Source organism: Lampetra planeri, chromosome 4 (assembly GCF_965212315.1).
Source record: "Lampetra planeri chromosome 4, kcLamPlan1.2.h2, whole genome shotgun sequence".
NCBI classification, from domain to species: Eukaryota; Metazoa; Chordata; class Hyperoartia; order Petromyzontiformes; family Petromyzontidae; genus Lampetra; species Lampetra planeri.
In genome coordinates, this window is record NC_136110.1 from 12,844,863 (window position 1) to 12,858,382 (window position 13,520).

The 13,520-nt window shown below is 47.2% G+C and overlaps 1 protein-coding gene across 3 annotated transcripts in view; it reads left to right on the forward strand.

Moving 5' to 3' along the window:
- Nucleotides 1-1,500: 1,500 nt before the first annotated feature.
- Nucleotides 1,501-13,520, forward strand: part of LOC144717714 (attractin-like protein 1) — a 57,724-nt gene continuing 45,704 nt past the window's right edge. The window contains exons 1-7 of one of the 3 annotated variants that reach the window (XM_078593302.1): nucleotides 1,501-2,086; nucleotides 3,384-3,467; nucleotides 5,782-5,895; nucleotides 9,781-9,909; nucleotides 11,535-11,740; nucleotides 12,197-12,371; nucleotides 12,610-12,700. In XM_078593302.1, coding sequence (XP_078449428.1) covers nucleotides 1,872-2,086; nucleotides 3,384-3,467; nucleotides 5,782-5,895; nucleotides 9,781-9,909; nucleotides 11,535-11,740; nucleotides 12,197-12,371; nucleotides 12,610-12,700 — 1,014 coding nt within the window. In that variant the 5' untranslated portion in view covers nucleotides 1,501-1,871. Of the gene's footprint in view, nucleotides 2,087-3,103; nucleotides 3,209-3,383; nucleotides 3,468-5,781; nucleotides 5,896-9,780; nucleotides 9,910-11,534; nucleotides 11,741-12,196; nucleotides 12,372-12,609; nucleotides 12,701-13,520 lie in introns of those variants that run through there. The other 2 variants (XM_078593300.1, XM_078593301.1) reach the window with 2 other exon arrangements.

Below are 13,520 nucleotides of genomic sequence, written 5' to 3' on the forward strand. Positions count from 1 at the left end.
AGCTCTTTTTCACATATGTCCAATAAGACGTACAGTGTGGTGTGTGATGTTCACACACAACACTCCACTATCTCAGCTTCAGGTGCAGTGAAGCAGCCCTATGCCCTGTTAAAATAATCATTATCACCGATGATCATGGCCAGAGATCAAACCTGAGTCTCTGGTTGAGTACCATATACTAACCTCTACATCACCAATCTAGGCATACAAGTACATGCACAAAGGTTATATACTTATATCCCACATTTTTTGGGGTGTATATATATCCTCTTTAATTCAGAAACAATATTATGAGATCTTTAGAATTTTTATAAAAAAGATGTAATATAATCAAATAAATAAAAGCTATTTTCCATACCTTCTTTACTATCAGGAGAATGGGGTGGGTGGGTAGGTAAGCCGTTGTCTAAATGGAGTTGTAGGATTAGGAAATCTTGGATGATACCAGATGACTGCCTCCTCCATGACAGATCTCTCCAGGCCACCGATGTGCATGCACACACGACAGTTCACACTTCATAAGCATATTCACTAATATTTAACTTCCACCGTTTATATTATTATTCTTGATTATTCTGAAATGTGACCTTCCCGCCCCACATTCCTACCCCCCTGACGCCTCCGGCCTTAGCAGAGATTGTGCCCGTGTTCAAGAAACGTATAACCACCGCTGGTTGAAGACACAATGTATAGTAGTACCTGTACGTATCTAGCTGGGTCCTGGGTATTTTCCTGTCATGCCAAATGCACGACAACGTTATTTGCCAAATGCATGAGACTTGACATTTCTGCATTTAAATTGGTGTGAAATATTTAAAGTAAAAAACGCGTGAATGAACACCGAATGCTAGTTTTAGAGGTTGCTCTATACACATACCACACACAGAGCTCAACACCTGGCCATGGCTTGAATCAATCATCCATCCCACACTCTACAGCACCGCAAACTCTCACCAAACAACGGCTTGGTCACACTGCATCTCCGCTTATTGGTGGTATTGGTCCCACACCTCCGATTCGCATGGTTGACTACGAAGTTAACCATACCTACTGCGTTGATAGTGATTCACAAGCACAACTTACACGGTACTCGACACATTCACCAATAAACACTGTGGCCTTTAAAGGAAACATAAAACGTATACCGTATCGTAAAACATATATTAAGCAACGTTTCGGGGAATGCCCCTTTTTCACATGCTATGAAGAATTGCGATATCCCAAAAAAAATCACCTATATGCTACGAAGAAGGGCCATTGCCCGAAACGTCGCCTATGATATTGTTGTCCTCTTCAAGGCCACACACAAGGCTACTGACCAGCAAACAGCGACAATGTCACACACACAGAGAGAGAGAGACGAAGAGCAGCGGGAGACGCGTGCATCTCACGGGTTAAGGCGAACAGCAGCACCGTGGCACGGGGCCGCCGTTACAGACGCACGGGCGGAGCTTAAAGCGGCGAGCCGAGGATTTGCGGTGGGGGGGGGGGGTCCTGCGTTGCTCATCCACCGGCTCGGCTGGCCAGTGTCGTGGTGGTGGTAGGGGGGTTACTGCACTCACCAGCACACGCACCAGCACCACCACTGTGACATTTGACGCATGCTGCTCCTGCTGCTGCATCATCATCATTTTCATCATCATCATCTAGTGTTAATGCGCACCGGGCCAATCGACACTCCACACAGACCCCACGGCGTTGCGCTGCTGCCGTGATCTGACCATCGAAGTGTGGGGGTGCTGCTGGTGGTGCAATCGTCTGTTCGAGGTCATTCAGCGCGGACCCCCCTCGCTCTGCTTGCGCCCCCACAACGCGGGGAAGAGGCCAGGGGGGGGCCGGGGCCGGAGGTGTTGGGGAGCTTTTCACTGGCGATGTCGACGCCGCGGCTGCCGATCCTCCTGCTGCTGCTGGCGCTGGGGGTGCAGGCGGCGGGCAGCAGCAGCCCCCCCTCGTCCGGGGCTGCGGGAGGCGCAGTGCGCGGATGTCCCCGCGCCGCGTGCATCTACGGCCGCTGCGTGGGCAGCGCGTGCGTGTGCGACCGCGGCTGGGTGGGAGACCAGTGCCAGCACTGCGCAGGGCGCTTCAAGTGAGAGAGATCGTGTACACGTGTGTGTGTGCACGTGTGTGTGTGTACACGTGTGTGTGTGTACACGTGTGTGTGTGTACACGTGTGTGTGTGTACACGTGTGTGTGTGTGTGTGTACACGTGTGTGTGTGTACACGTGTGTGTGTGTGTGTGTACGCGTGCGTGTGTGTGTACACGTGTCTGTGTGTGTACACGTGTGTGTGTCTACGCATGTGTGTACGCGCGTGCGTGTGTCTACGCGTGTGTATGTGTGTGTATGAATGTGTGCGTGTGTACGTGTACGCACGTGTGTGTGTGGTCGCGTGTGTACACGTGTGTGTGTGTCGTCCTTCATAGGTGCTCGCTAACAGCACTTCCCCGGACAGCCTGTTCAGGCTATAGTGGGGATCTTTGTCTTTTGTGTGTGTGGACGTTGTGGCGGGGACCTCCTGTCAGCAGCGAGCCTTCGACACTTCACGTGGCAGCCTCAAAGTGCACCTAGCCTGGCACAGGCGCCATGGTGACGTCAATGGTGGCTCTTGGGTAATGGTGTTGGTGCTGGTTTTGGGGAGCGGTGGTGTAGTGGTCAGCGCTACGAACCCGGTGACCCGAGTTCGATTCCCGCTCACGACCAACACCGATGACGATTATCTGAACCGGTTCTGGGCCTCCCCTAGGTCGACTCAGCCTCAAATGAGTACCTGGTGCGGTGTGTAGTAAACATCGCCACTAGGGAGACAAAGGCGGCCGGGCGTGGTTCTGGCCACCCATCGTGTGCCGTGCCGTCCTGTATAGGTGCTTGCTTACAGAACTGGCCGCCTCAACAGTCTGTGCAAGGTTATATGGGTTGGGGGGGGATATTTGTAAGTGCTTGAGTCAGTTCATTAGGCGTGGGATTGTCCCGTGACCTGCCACAAGCGAGAGCCTTCCAGGTGACGGCCTCAAGATGCACCTAGCCTGGCACGAACGCCGCGGGGACGTCGCACTACGATTGTTCAAATAGGAGGTGCCACTCTTTCGCCTCGGTGTGGACACGCGTGCAAGCACTCGCCAGGCTCCAACCTGCTTAGCCGCCGAGATCTGACGAGATCGGGGAGTGCATTCCGGGTGATTGGAGCACAGGCAATAAGGCGGATGATATTGGTACGTATATTGATAAATGTAGGCGTGCATTTCAGAGGACATCCGCTTGGTTCCAGTTCACGCACCTCCGATTAGCACGGTTGACTGCGTACGGTGCGAAAGAAGTGCAACACACGTGCATGATACAACGGAGGCAATTAATGGGACTGTGCTGTGTGTCTTGTGGATATCCCAGACTGACGGAGCCTTCGGGGATGATCACAGACGGCCCCAACAAATACAAGTACAAGACGAAGTGCACTTGGCTCATCGAGGGCTTGTGAGTGAGGGCCGCAGAGCCACGTCGCACGCTTCATGTCACATGTGATGTGGTGCGAGCATCTCTTGTAGATTAGAAATTAAAACCCGCTCAATGGAGTCACGGATAAGCACGACTGCGTTGATGATCGGCACTCTGCGTTTTTCAAGTGAATATGAGTTCTCCCGTCAAAGGAAGCTACTGGAGCTATGCACTTTTAAATATAGATTGAAATCTCATTTCTTTAGAACTGCTTTTTGTGTTTGGTTTGCCCTTCTCCCGCATTATCATGGTTGGCTACGTACGGCGCAAAAGAAGTTCAACATACATACGTATAAACGGTGATTTTGTTACTGCGCCGTTCGGAGGAAATTGGCTGAGATATCAGAATTAGGCCACAATGTTCTGGGCATGTAGTAAATATTTAATTATTGAGCCATGTTGTCTGTGGGGGCCTACATGATTCTTCCAGTTATCCACACAACCAGAACCGCTAATTGCAAGGGGACACGATCGGGGCCGTTTCTTCAGTTGTATAACGTCTGCAAGAGACATTACACATGAGGCAGGACCTTTGAATTTACAAGCCCGAGATTAGTTGCAACTTCTTGCACCCTCATGCATCTGTGTAACATTTGCGAAATATAAAGTCCAGTGAGGAAAGTCTAATTTATAAATACGTCGAAATAACTCCCATGAGAAATGCTTGCCCTCTCTGTCAGATGAATTGGCATCCTGGCGCAGATGTATGATTGCACGGCGCAATACTGGTGATGTTCTTTAAGAGGGCATGTAGATAATATCCACTTGTGTTGCCCAGTTCAGCCATAGTCTATATGATTTGCAGGTAAATTGAAAACAATCTCATGTTTGTTTTTCTCAAGTTAATAGAAAACCAGTTCAGTTATTAGCTGTGGTTGTCTATTCATCTACTCGTGTCCTGGTTTTAACGTGTTAATGATAATTGCTCAATCAAGTATGATAACATTAGATTGTGCTTCAATTTCAACAGGTGATACTAATCCATCCAAAAGGTTTACTATTAATACCGTATTGACATTTTATATTGGCATTATACTGATAAGCAGAGGCAGACCTTTTCACTTTGCGTTGGATCATCATCTGGATAGATAGTGTGATGAGTGGAAGTTGCAACCAGAAGTGAAATAAATTAACTAAACTATTTTTTATTGCACCAGGTAAGACCCACTGGGCTATATAGGTATAACTACAAGTATTTTTTTGTTATTTTCTTTGAACCTATCTACGTGACTTTACCACAAGACCCAAAGAATATGAATTCCTGCGGTCACGAAAGCTTTAAGTCAAGAATTATATAGGTATTTTTCAGAAAGACCTGGCCATGAATGATAGCACAACGAAGTGGCTTATCGCGTGAAAATTTAAAGCAGCCATATACTCTAAACGCATTTTTACAAATGTGGAGGGAAAAACCGGAGGACCCGGAGAAAAATCCTTGCGAGCACGGGGAGAACATGCAAACTCCAAATATACAGGCATTGAACCCACGACCTCATGTATACCAGGCGAGGTAGTTAAGATCTCGCCACCGTGGCACCCCCAGATAAATTTCAGAGACACCATTGTTTTCCTCACACAATTTCAAAATGTATACATTTCAGCCATGACACTAAATATGATTTTGAAAGTTTTTTTAGGTAAATATCCACTTTGTATAGAACATTGCATTGCTTATTTGCTTTTTTAAGCAGAACCAATTCTGTTAACCACTAAAATTTTCAGCCACTGCGAGAGATAATGAGATAACTTAACCTACTCTCCACGAGGTTTATTTTCATTCGAAAATTTCATTTTGTACTCCATGTAATTATAAAATATCGTAACATATATTATTATTACGTTAGAGAGAAATGTCGAGTTATTTATGCAGTGTGTATTCATGGGCACTCTAATTGTCCTGGGGACTAATCCTGTCTGGCAAATGTTCTGCCACATTTGGAGAACTTCTCGATGTGCGCGTGTGGGGTAGCGATTGGGGTCACTTGTGGTGTCGCTCGCACTGGTGGAGTGGAAGCGGAGTGGTCAAGGCGCAGCGCTACGAACCCGGCCACCCGGTCACTGCCAACACAAGTGACGATTATCTGAACCGGTCCTGGGCCTCCCCTAGGTCGACTCAGCCTCAAATTAATACTTGGTGCGGTGTGTAAAACATCGCCACTAGGGTGAGAAATGCGACCAGGCGCGGTGTTGGCCACCCAACCCCTCGTGTGCCGTGCTGGCCTTCCTTCATATGTGCTCGCTAACAGCGCATGTCCCAACGGTCTGTTTTTTTGTCTTTGGGGTCGTCGTGCAGCCCGAACGCCGTGCTGCGGCTTCGCTTCAACCACTTTGCAACCGAGTGCAGCTGGGACCACATGTACGTGTACGACGGCGACTCCATCTACTCCCCGCTGCTCGCTGCGTTCAGGTGCTGCCCACTGCCACGCATGCCCGTGCCAGAAGGACGAACGACCTTCATTCGTTGCTGCAAGTTGAACTTTAAAAGGATATTCAGAGGCGCGGGAGAATAAAGTTATATATAGAACAGGAGATAGAGAGAGAGAGGAGTCTTCAGATTCTGGGAGAAGGATGACACGGACACGGATGTGCGGCGCAGTGAGAGACGAGGAGGGAGTGAATTTCAGATGTCGTTCATCTTGCCTGGTTTAAGAGACGGGCTTGATGGGGAGGAGGCCACTTGAGGCATTTCAATCAATTACCTCCTCCTCTTTTAATTGAAACGTATTTGTGCTGTGTCGTCTGAATATATTTTTTATCGTTATTTTTAATTGATGCTGCTGTGATGTAATGGTTGGCACACTGGACTTGCAATCCAGAGATTGTCGACCTCCAAGGCACGGCAGTTGAAACAATGGGGCATGTTACTGAAAATGCCCCTGCCTCTGTCCATCCAGTAGTATAAACGGGTACACCATCGTCTTTGGTTCTTTCGGTAAAGTCATGTAGGTAGAAAAATAAAATGAAACCAAAAATAAAATATCACGACGTTTCGATCGCAACACAAGCGGTCGTCCTCAGGCGGAAAAATAATAATAATCCAGCAGTGGAACTGCTGAACCAGCGAGAGAGCTGTTGTGTTGCGATCAAAACGTCGTGATATTTTATTTTTTGTTTCATTAAATTTTTCTACCTACGTGACTTTACCGAAAGAACCATAGAGTATGGATTCCTGCAGTCACGAAAGTTTCAAATCAAGATTGAGTACACCATAGTCGATTGGAATGTCGTGCATGGTGGAGGTAAAGTGTGGATACTCTCACATATTTCTATGGCCAGTGTGGAAGAGGTCGAAAATACCCTCTAGAGAAGTGGTGGGCAGCCTGTCGTCTGCAGGCCACATCTATCCCGTAGAGCCCCTCGTGGTGGCCTGGTCTCAGTGTGTTTAGAGCAGCGGTCAGCAACCAGCGGCGCATGCCGCTCTTTGGTTTCCTCCCTTGCTGCTCTTTGGCTGCCCCCTTTGCGGGCAGCAGTTTATTTTGTTTGAAACGTAAATCTTAAACATGATTTAACGCAAAGATAACTGATTAAATATGACAGGGAATGGGTCACTATGGAATGTCTTGGTGGCAACAAAATGTACAGTCAAACTGTATTGTTAAATCTTAATTTTTGGAGCTTTCGTGACTGCAGGAATTATTCTTTGGTTCTTTCGGTTAAGTCACGTCTAAAGATAAAATAATAAATTAAAATAATAGCGACGTTTCGATTGCAACACAAGCAATCATCATCAGGCATAAGAGAAATAGCAACAAAAATCTAACTAGAAAACTATAGACAGACATACGAGCAGACAGACATCACAAGGACACACAGAGAGAGGACACATATCGGCACAGAGAGAGGGGTCGTTTCTGTAAACAGCCCCTTAAATATAGGGAGGGGGGGCGGGGACGGAGAGAGGGAGGGGGCAGAGAAAATTAGCATATCAATGAGTGGACGGCAACGTGTTGCTGCTGCGCAAGTAAGATGACGACGTGGAACGGCACGCAAGCTTGAAAATTAGGAGAAAGACACACTAAAATTAAATAACCTCGCAAAATATCGAAATGTGATGTAATGCAACACAGAGAGTCGGTCAACACACAATTAATGCATAGCCTGTGTTGCATTACATCACATTTCGATATTTTGCGAGGTTATTTAATTTTAGTGTGTCTTTCTCCTAATTTTCAAGCTTGCGTGCCGTTCCACGTCGTCATCTTACTTGCGCAGCAGCAACACGTTGCCGTCCACTCATTGATATGCTAATTTTCTCTGCCCCCTCCCTCTCTCCGTCCCCGCCCCCCCTCCCTATATTTAAGGGACCGTTTACAGAAACGACCCCTCTCTCTGTGCCGATATGTGTCCTCTCTCTGTGTGTCCTTGTGATGTCTGTCTGCTTGTATGTCTGTCTATAGTTTTCTAGTTAGATTTTTGTTGCTATTTCTCTTATGCCTGATGATGATTGCTTGTGTTGCAATAGAAACGTCGCTATTATTTTAATTTATTATTTTATCTTTAGACGTGACTTAACCGAAAGAACCAAAGAATAATTCCTGCAGTCACGAAAGCTCCAAAAATTGAGATTGAACCACTTCTACGGGGAAGTTTTAAGCTTATCTTTTTTCTCTCTCTGGCTATTTGTTCTCTCTGCCTGTGTCCTCTCTTTGGAATGTTCACGCTTAAATTCTAACTTAGCAATCTTTGAAATACGTAATCAACCAGGCTATGCGTTAATTGTGTGTTGACCGACTCTCTGTGTTGCATTGCATCACATTTCGATATTTTGCGAGGTTATTTAATTTTAGTGTGTCTTTCTCCTAATTTTCAACCTTGCGTGCCGTTCCACGTCGTCATCTTACTTGCGCAGCAGCAACACGTTGCCGTCCACTCATTGATATGCTAATTTTCTCTGCCCCCTCCCTCTCTCCGTCCCCGCGCCCCCTCCCTATATTTAAGGGACCGTTTACAGAAACGACCCCTCTCTCTGTGCCGATATGTGTCCTCTCTCTGTGTGTCCTTGTGATATCTGTCTGCTTGTATGTCTGTCTATAGTTTTCTAGTTAGATTTTTGTTGTATTGTTAAAGAATAACTAAAGGGGGAAAACAATTAGGCATAGTTTATTCCATCACCTATATTAGTTTATTTAAGTCATAATGTGTTTGTCGTCTGCTGTACACCCACTGCTGTGTTTGTGTACAAGTAGCTCTGCGTGTGATGCATCTCCCCAACTATTTTGGTCAGAGACAAAAAAAAATGTTATTTATTTATTTTAAACACGCTTTAATGAAATGTACCGTACTCGTAATGGCAAAACTCCACGACTCCAAGAAGTGGCCCCGAAGCTTGCCATAACATAAGGGACCGTGATGATTTACAGCCAACGTCAGTTGAGCGTAGACAATTAGACCCAAGCCGAAACATAACGTATAAAAAAGATGGTTTAATTTTTTTGGTATTTTTTATGATAGAATATAGTATTGTCATCAGTAAGACATAAGTATACGAAGTTTGCAGTCTATACCACATTGGGAAGTGGGTTAAAATTGAGTTACAAGATTTGAGGATACGACAACAACAACAACATACAGAGTGAGGGGGGGTGGTTTGAGAAATGTGACGTCACATAAAAATGCGCAACTATATAGACAACACGTTCTACTTAATGAAATAGACTTTTTAATAAATGTTTTCTCCTACATCAGAGTAAAGCGCCACATTTAATACACACTACAGTGACAATAGTTTAACGCGATTTGAAGCATGTTTTATTTTTTTGGGGGGGGGGCAGAGCTTTGTGACGTCATATTTGAGGGGGGGGGCCTGACTTTTTGTGACGCTGAGTGACGAGGGGGGGGTCAAAAATCGTCCAAAATTGCGTGACGTCATTTATGGACGGCCCCTAAAGAGCCGCAGGTTGTCGACCCCTGGTCTAGAATAATGAGTCTCTGCTAATGTCACTTGTCCTGGCAATGTAACATTACAAATAAGAGGATCACCCCTTGTGTGTGTACAAGTTTATGTCGTTTATGTCGTGGGGAGCGGTAGTGCAGTGGTTCGCGCACGGTAAAATGAATCCGACGACCCAAGTTTGACTCCTGCTCACAAACAAAATTGGTGAGGAATATTTGAACCGGTCCTAGACCTCCGCTAGGTCGACTCAGCCTTAAACGAGCACCTGGTTCTGTGTGTCAGCATCAGCACTGGGTTGACAAATGTGGCCGGGCCAGACCTAATAGGTGCTCGCCAACAGCACTTGCCCTGACAGTCCGTTGAGGCTATATGGGGGGCTCTTTGTCTTTGTGTATGCAGCGGACTGATTGTACCGGAGGCACGGCGCAATGAAACCGTCCCCGAGGTGGTGGCCACTTCGGGGTTCGTGTTCCTGCACTTCTTCAGTGACGCTGCCTACAACCTCACGGGCTTCAACATCTCCTACTCGTGAGCTCCCCTACACAGCGGCGGCAGCGAGAGCGTTTAAAACAACAGTGATCAATGCACGATCAGAATCAGAATATTTATACTGCAGGAGGAATCCGACGAGCTACTCTGGGTTTTTTTCGGTAAAGTCACGTAGATAGAAAAATAAATAAAATAAAATACGACGTTTTGGTTGCAACACAAGCGGCCGTCTTCAGGTGTTGCGACCGAAAACGTCGTGTTTTTTTTCTACCTACGTGACTTTACCGAAAAAAAACAGAGAGTATGGATTCCTGCAGTCACGAAAGCTTCAAATCAAGATTGAGCTATAAAGCAATTTTTTCACAGATGTCCAGTAAGGTGCAGATAAGAACGTGCCAACAACAAACAGTACAAACAAATCACTAAAACACACACAAACACAACTAAACCATCCCCATCCTACCAGGCAAGCCCAGGATAACGTCAGTAATAAATATAATTCCAGCAGCAATAGCAAAAGCAACGTCGCATAGTGCACATGACAACAGAGGAGAGAGAAGTGCACGATCTTGATTTGAAGCTTTCGTGACTGCAGGAACCCATACTCTTTGGTTCTTTCGGTAAAGTCACGTAGGTAGAAAATGAATCACGACGTTTCGGGCGCAACACAAGCGTCCGTCATCAGGTGGGAAAGCATGGCCTGCTGCTGAGGCAGACTGTTTGAAAAAGTTTGAAATGGGTGTAGCCCAAGGGTCATAAAGAAGTGGCCAGGGCTGGTGATGTTAATGTGAGAAATTAGCATGTAACTGTAAGATAGGAGAGCGGCCTCCTCGACGAGACCACGGAAGTGGCTATGTTAATGTGAGAGATTAGCATGAAGTAACAGCTGACATAGCTAGGTAGGATGGAAACATCACAGTCAGTTAAGACTTTACCTGGTTAATAAGCACGGTAAAACGTTTTGAAGCCGGACTGTGAACGAAGCCAGAAAAAATGATAAAGTCTACCAATAAATACATGCGAATAAAGATGAATACAGCATTTCGTACGATATTAGGAAGAAAAAAAAAGTTTTGCTGGCTGCCTGCATTCATGGCTGGCATGCGTGCATGCAAACGCGACGTACGCAGTGGCGACGTCACCCGCAACCCACAGCGTCAAGCCGGGTTCGTGCGTCGCACTGACGTCACGCGTCCCTCTCCACCCACACACCCACCCACACACACACCCACACACCCACCCACCCTCTACCCCTGCGGGCAGTGCTAATTCATATACAGACCAAACAACCCCGGTTCGATCACTGTTGGCCCGCTCATTTTATTGTGCATGGCAGATTGTGGTCTTCTACAAATGCAATGCAAGTGGTGTATCTGTTTAAACTGTGGAGAAAAGTTCCTGGTACACTGCTATTGCTGATGTCGCATGTAGACCCTCGCATCAGCGTGTCTCAGAGATTGATGTCGCTGTGGATTCCATGCCTTATGAGGCTCTTAGGATTCTTTGCCACTTCAAGGCGGTAGGTAACCCTTTATTCCTTTGGCCCTCCAAAATGTCTCTAAGCATTACTGTCGAGATAGTCCCTGGCTGTCAGTGGGTCTTAGCTGGCAGTGTTATTTGAAATGTTCTGACGTTTATTATGACCTTGTTCTGTCTTGTCACAGGATGAACAGTTGCCCCAACAATTGTTCAGGCCATGGACGGTGCGTGGCATATGGGCCCCAGAGACGAGTGACTTGCCAGTGCGAGCGTGGTTGGAAGGGTGAGGCCTGTGACTTCCCCTACTGCAACAAGGACTGCGGAGCCCCGCACCATGGCCATTGCGAGTGGCAGCACCAGCGAGGCTGTGTGTGCCAGCCTGGATGGCAAGGTACGCAGTACACGCTCAGACATCTAATCGCCACTAAGTGGTGGTGATGTCACCGCAGGGCTTGTGTGCCAGGCTAGGTGCACATTGAGGCCACGTCGCACATTGAGGTGCCATGGGTTGACTGACAGAGATGACTAGCTGATGCACCAGCTGTGCTCCCTACTGTGCCAACTTGCTGCGTTTTGGCCGCCCAGCCCTAAGCTCGTTGTTGTGAGCGTCGCTCCTCCGCCCTCCATTGTTGGAGGGCAACTGCCTCCAACTGCCCAGTAGCGTCCTTTACGAGCCTCCTCCCCAGAGGTCGATCTTGACACGGCTGGTAGCGGTCTTCGGCAAGTCCACTCAGTTCCACATCCTTGTACCACGCACACGTATTGCCCATAGCATTGCTGTACACTGCTGGGGGTGTTTTTTTCAAATGGTCCATTACCGATGTATGGCTGTGACATCTCTTACCAGGCCCAGACTGCTCCCTGGAAGACCCCTCGGAGGAGGCGTACTGGCTCATGCCGGACGTAACGCCACCTCGCCCGCTGCCCCGACGTGCCTCGCACAAGGCCGTGGTGCTGGGCGACTACATGTGGGTTGTGGGCGGTTACACCTTCAACTACACTGCCTTCCACATGGTGACCAGGTGAGACACGGCTGCATCGAGTTTCCTTTTTACGGATTGCACTGTAAAGCTTCGTGGCGATGGTTGGTTGCTGCAATCCTAAATGCGCCATTCAATTTTGCGGTCGCACGACTGCTCACTGAGATGTGGATAAAGAAAGTTGCAGGCGATTGAGTTGCGCGATTTGGTTGCCTTCAGGTGTGGACCGGCCTTAGCGAGGCCAGAAAGGGATTGTTTTGTTGTATTTGTGTGTTCCAAGGTACAATCTTCGGAAGCACATGTGGGACCCTCTTCCTGACAGGAAGACAGGCCCTAGCCAACGCTACGGACACTCTCTTGCTTCTCATCAGGTGACCCATTAAAATATCATATTGCTTTGATTGAACAAAACGAAAACGGTTCCAAACCTTCATAAAAGGAAGTTTATACGGCATTCAAATAAACAAAAACCGTTTCCAAAGATGCCTTGCATGGCCTACAGCCCCCTTCTCAGTTTATACGCATGGGCCTTCTGCAGCTTTGTAGCCACATATATACCGAACCAGTAACCAAGTTCTGTGCTCAACATAATGACCTCAGCTTGGTATATATACACCAGGCTCTTCTCAGCTTCAAAATAGGCCCACTTTTCAATTTTCCCGCTATGCCTAAACATCATCATACTGAGTAGTCAGTGGCAATGGGAGCGAGATTCCTTGAATAGAAATTCTAAGAATTTGGGAGCAGCTGGGGGGATAATTTATTTTCCCCGGTGTGAACATGCCTTGTAGGAGTCTTTGAGCTGCAGTGAACCAATGATTGTGCCGATGAGATGTACTAATGTCTGATATGGCTGTTCTTCACAATTGCACCCAATAAAACAAATAATAAAACGGTGGCGCCCCACCCTAGGCGATTTACGCACACACGGAATGAAAAGTCACGATGCTAGCTAACGTCGAGTGACTTCTGAAGCTGTACACTAGCTGCCTGCTCAACTCACACAACTGGCATCTCAACCAACCTCAAATTCACATTCAATTTAACACGCAAGCTGGAAGCAGGAAGACTCCTTCATGATCCTGGCAAATCGCCTGATGAATCACCAGCGAAACGCCGTACTCAAATTGTAAATGTCCTGGGCTTACTCGCCATTACACCGATGTGCTGAAGTAATCGCTAATTGGCACA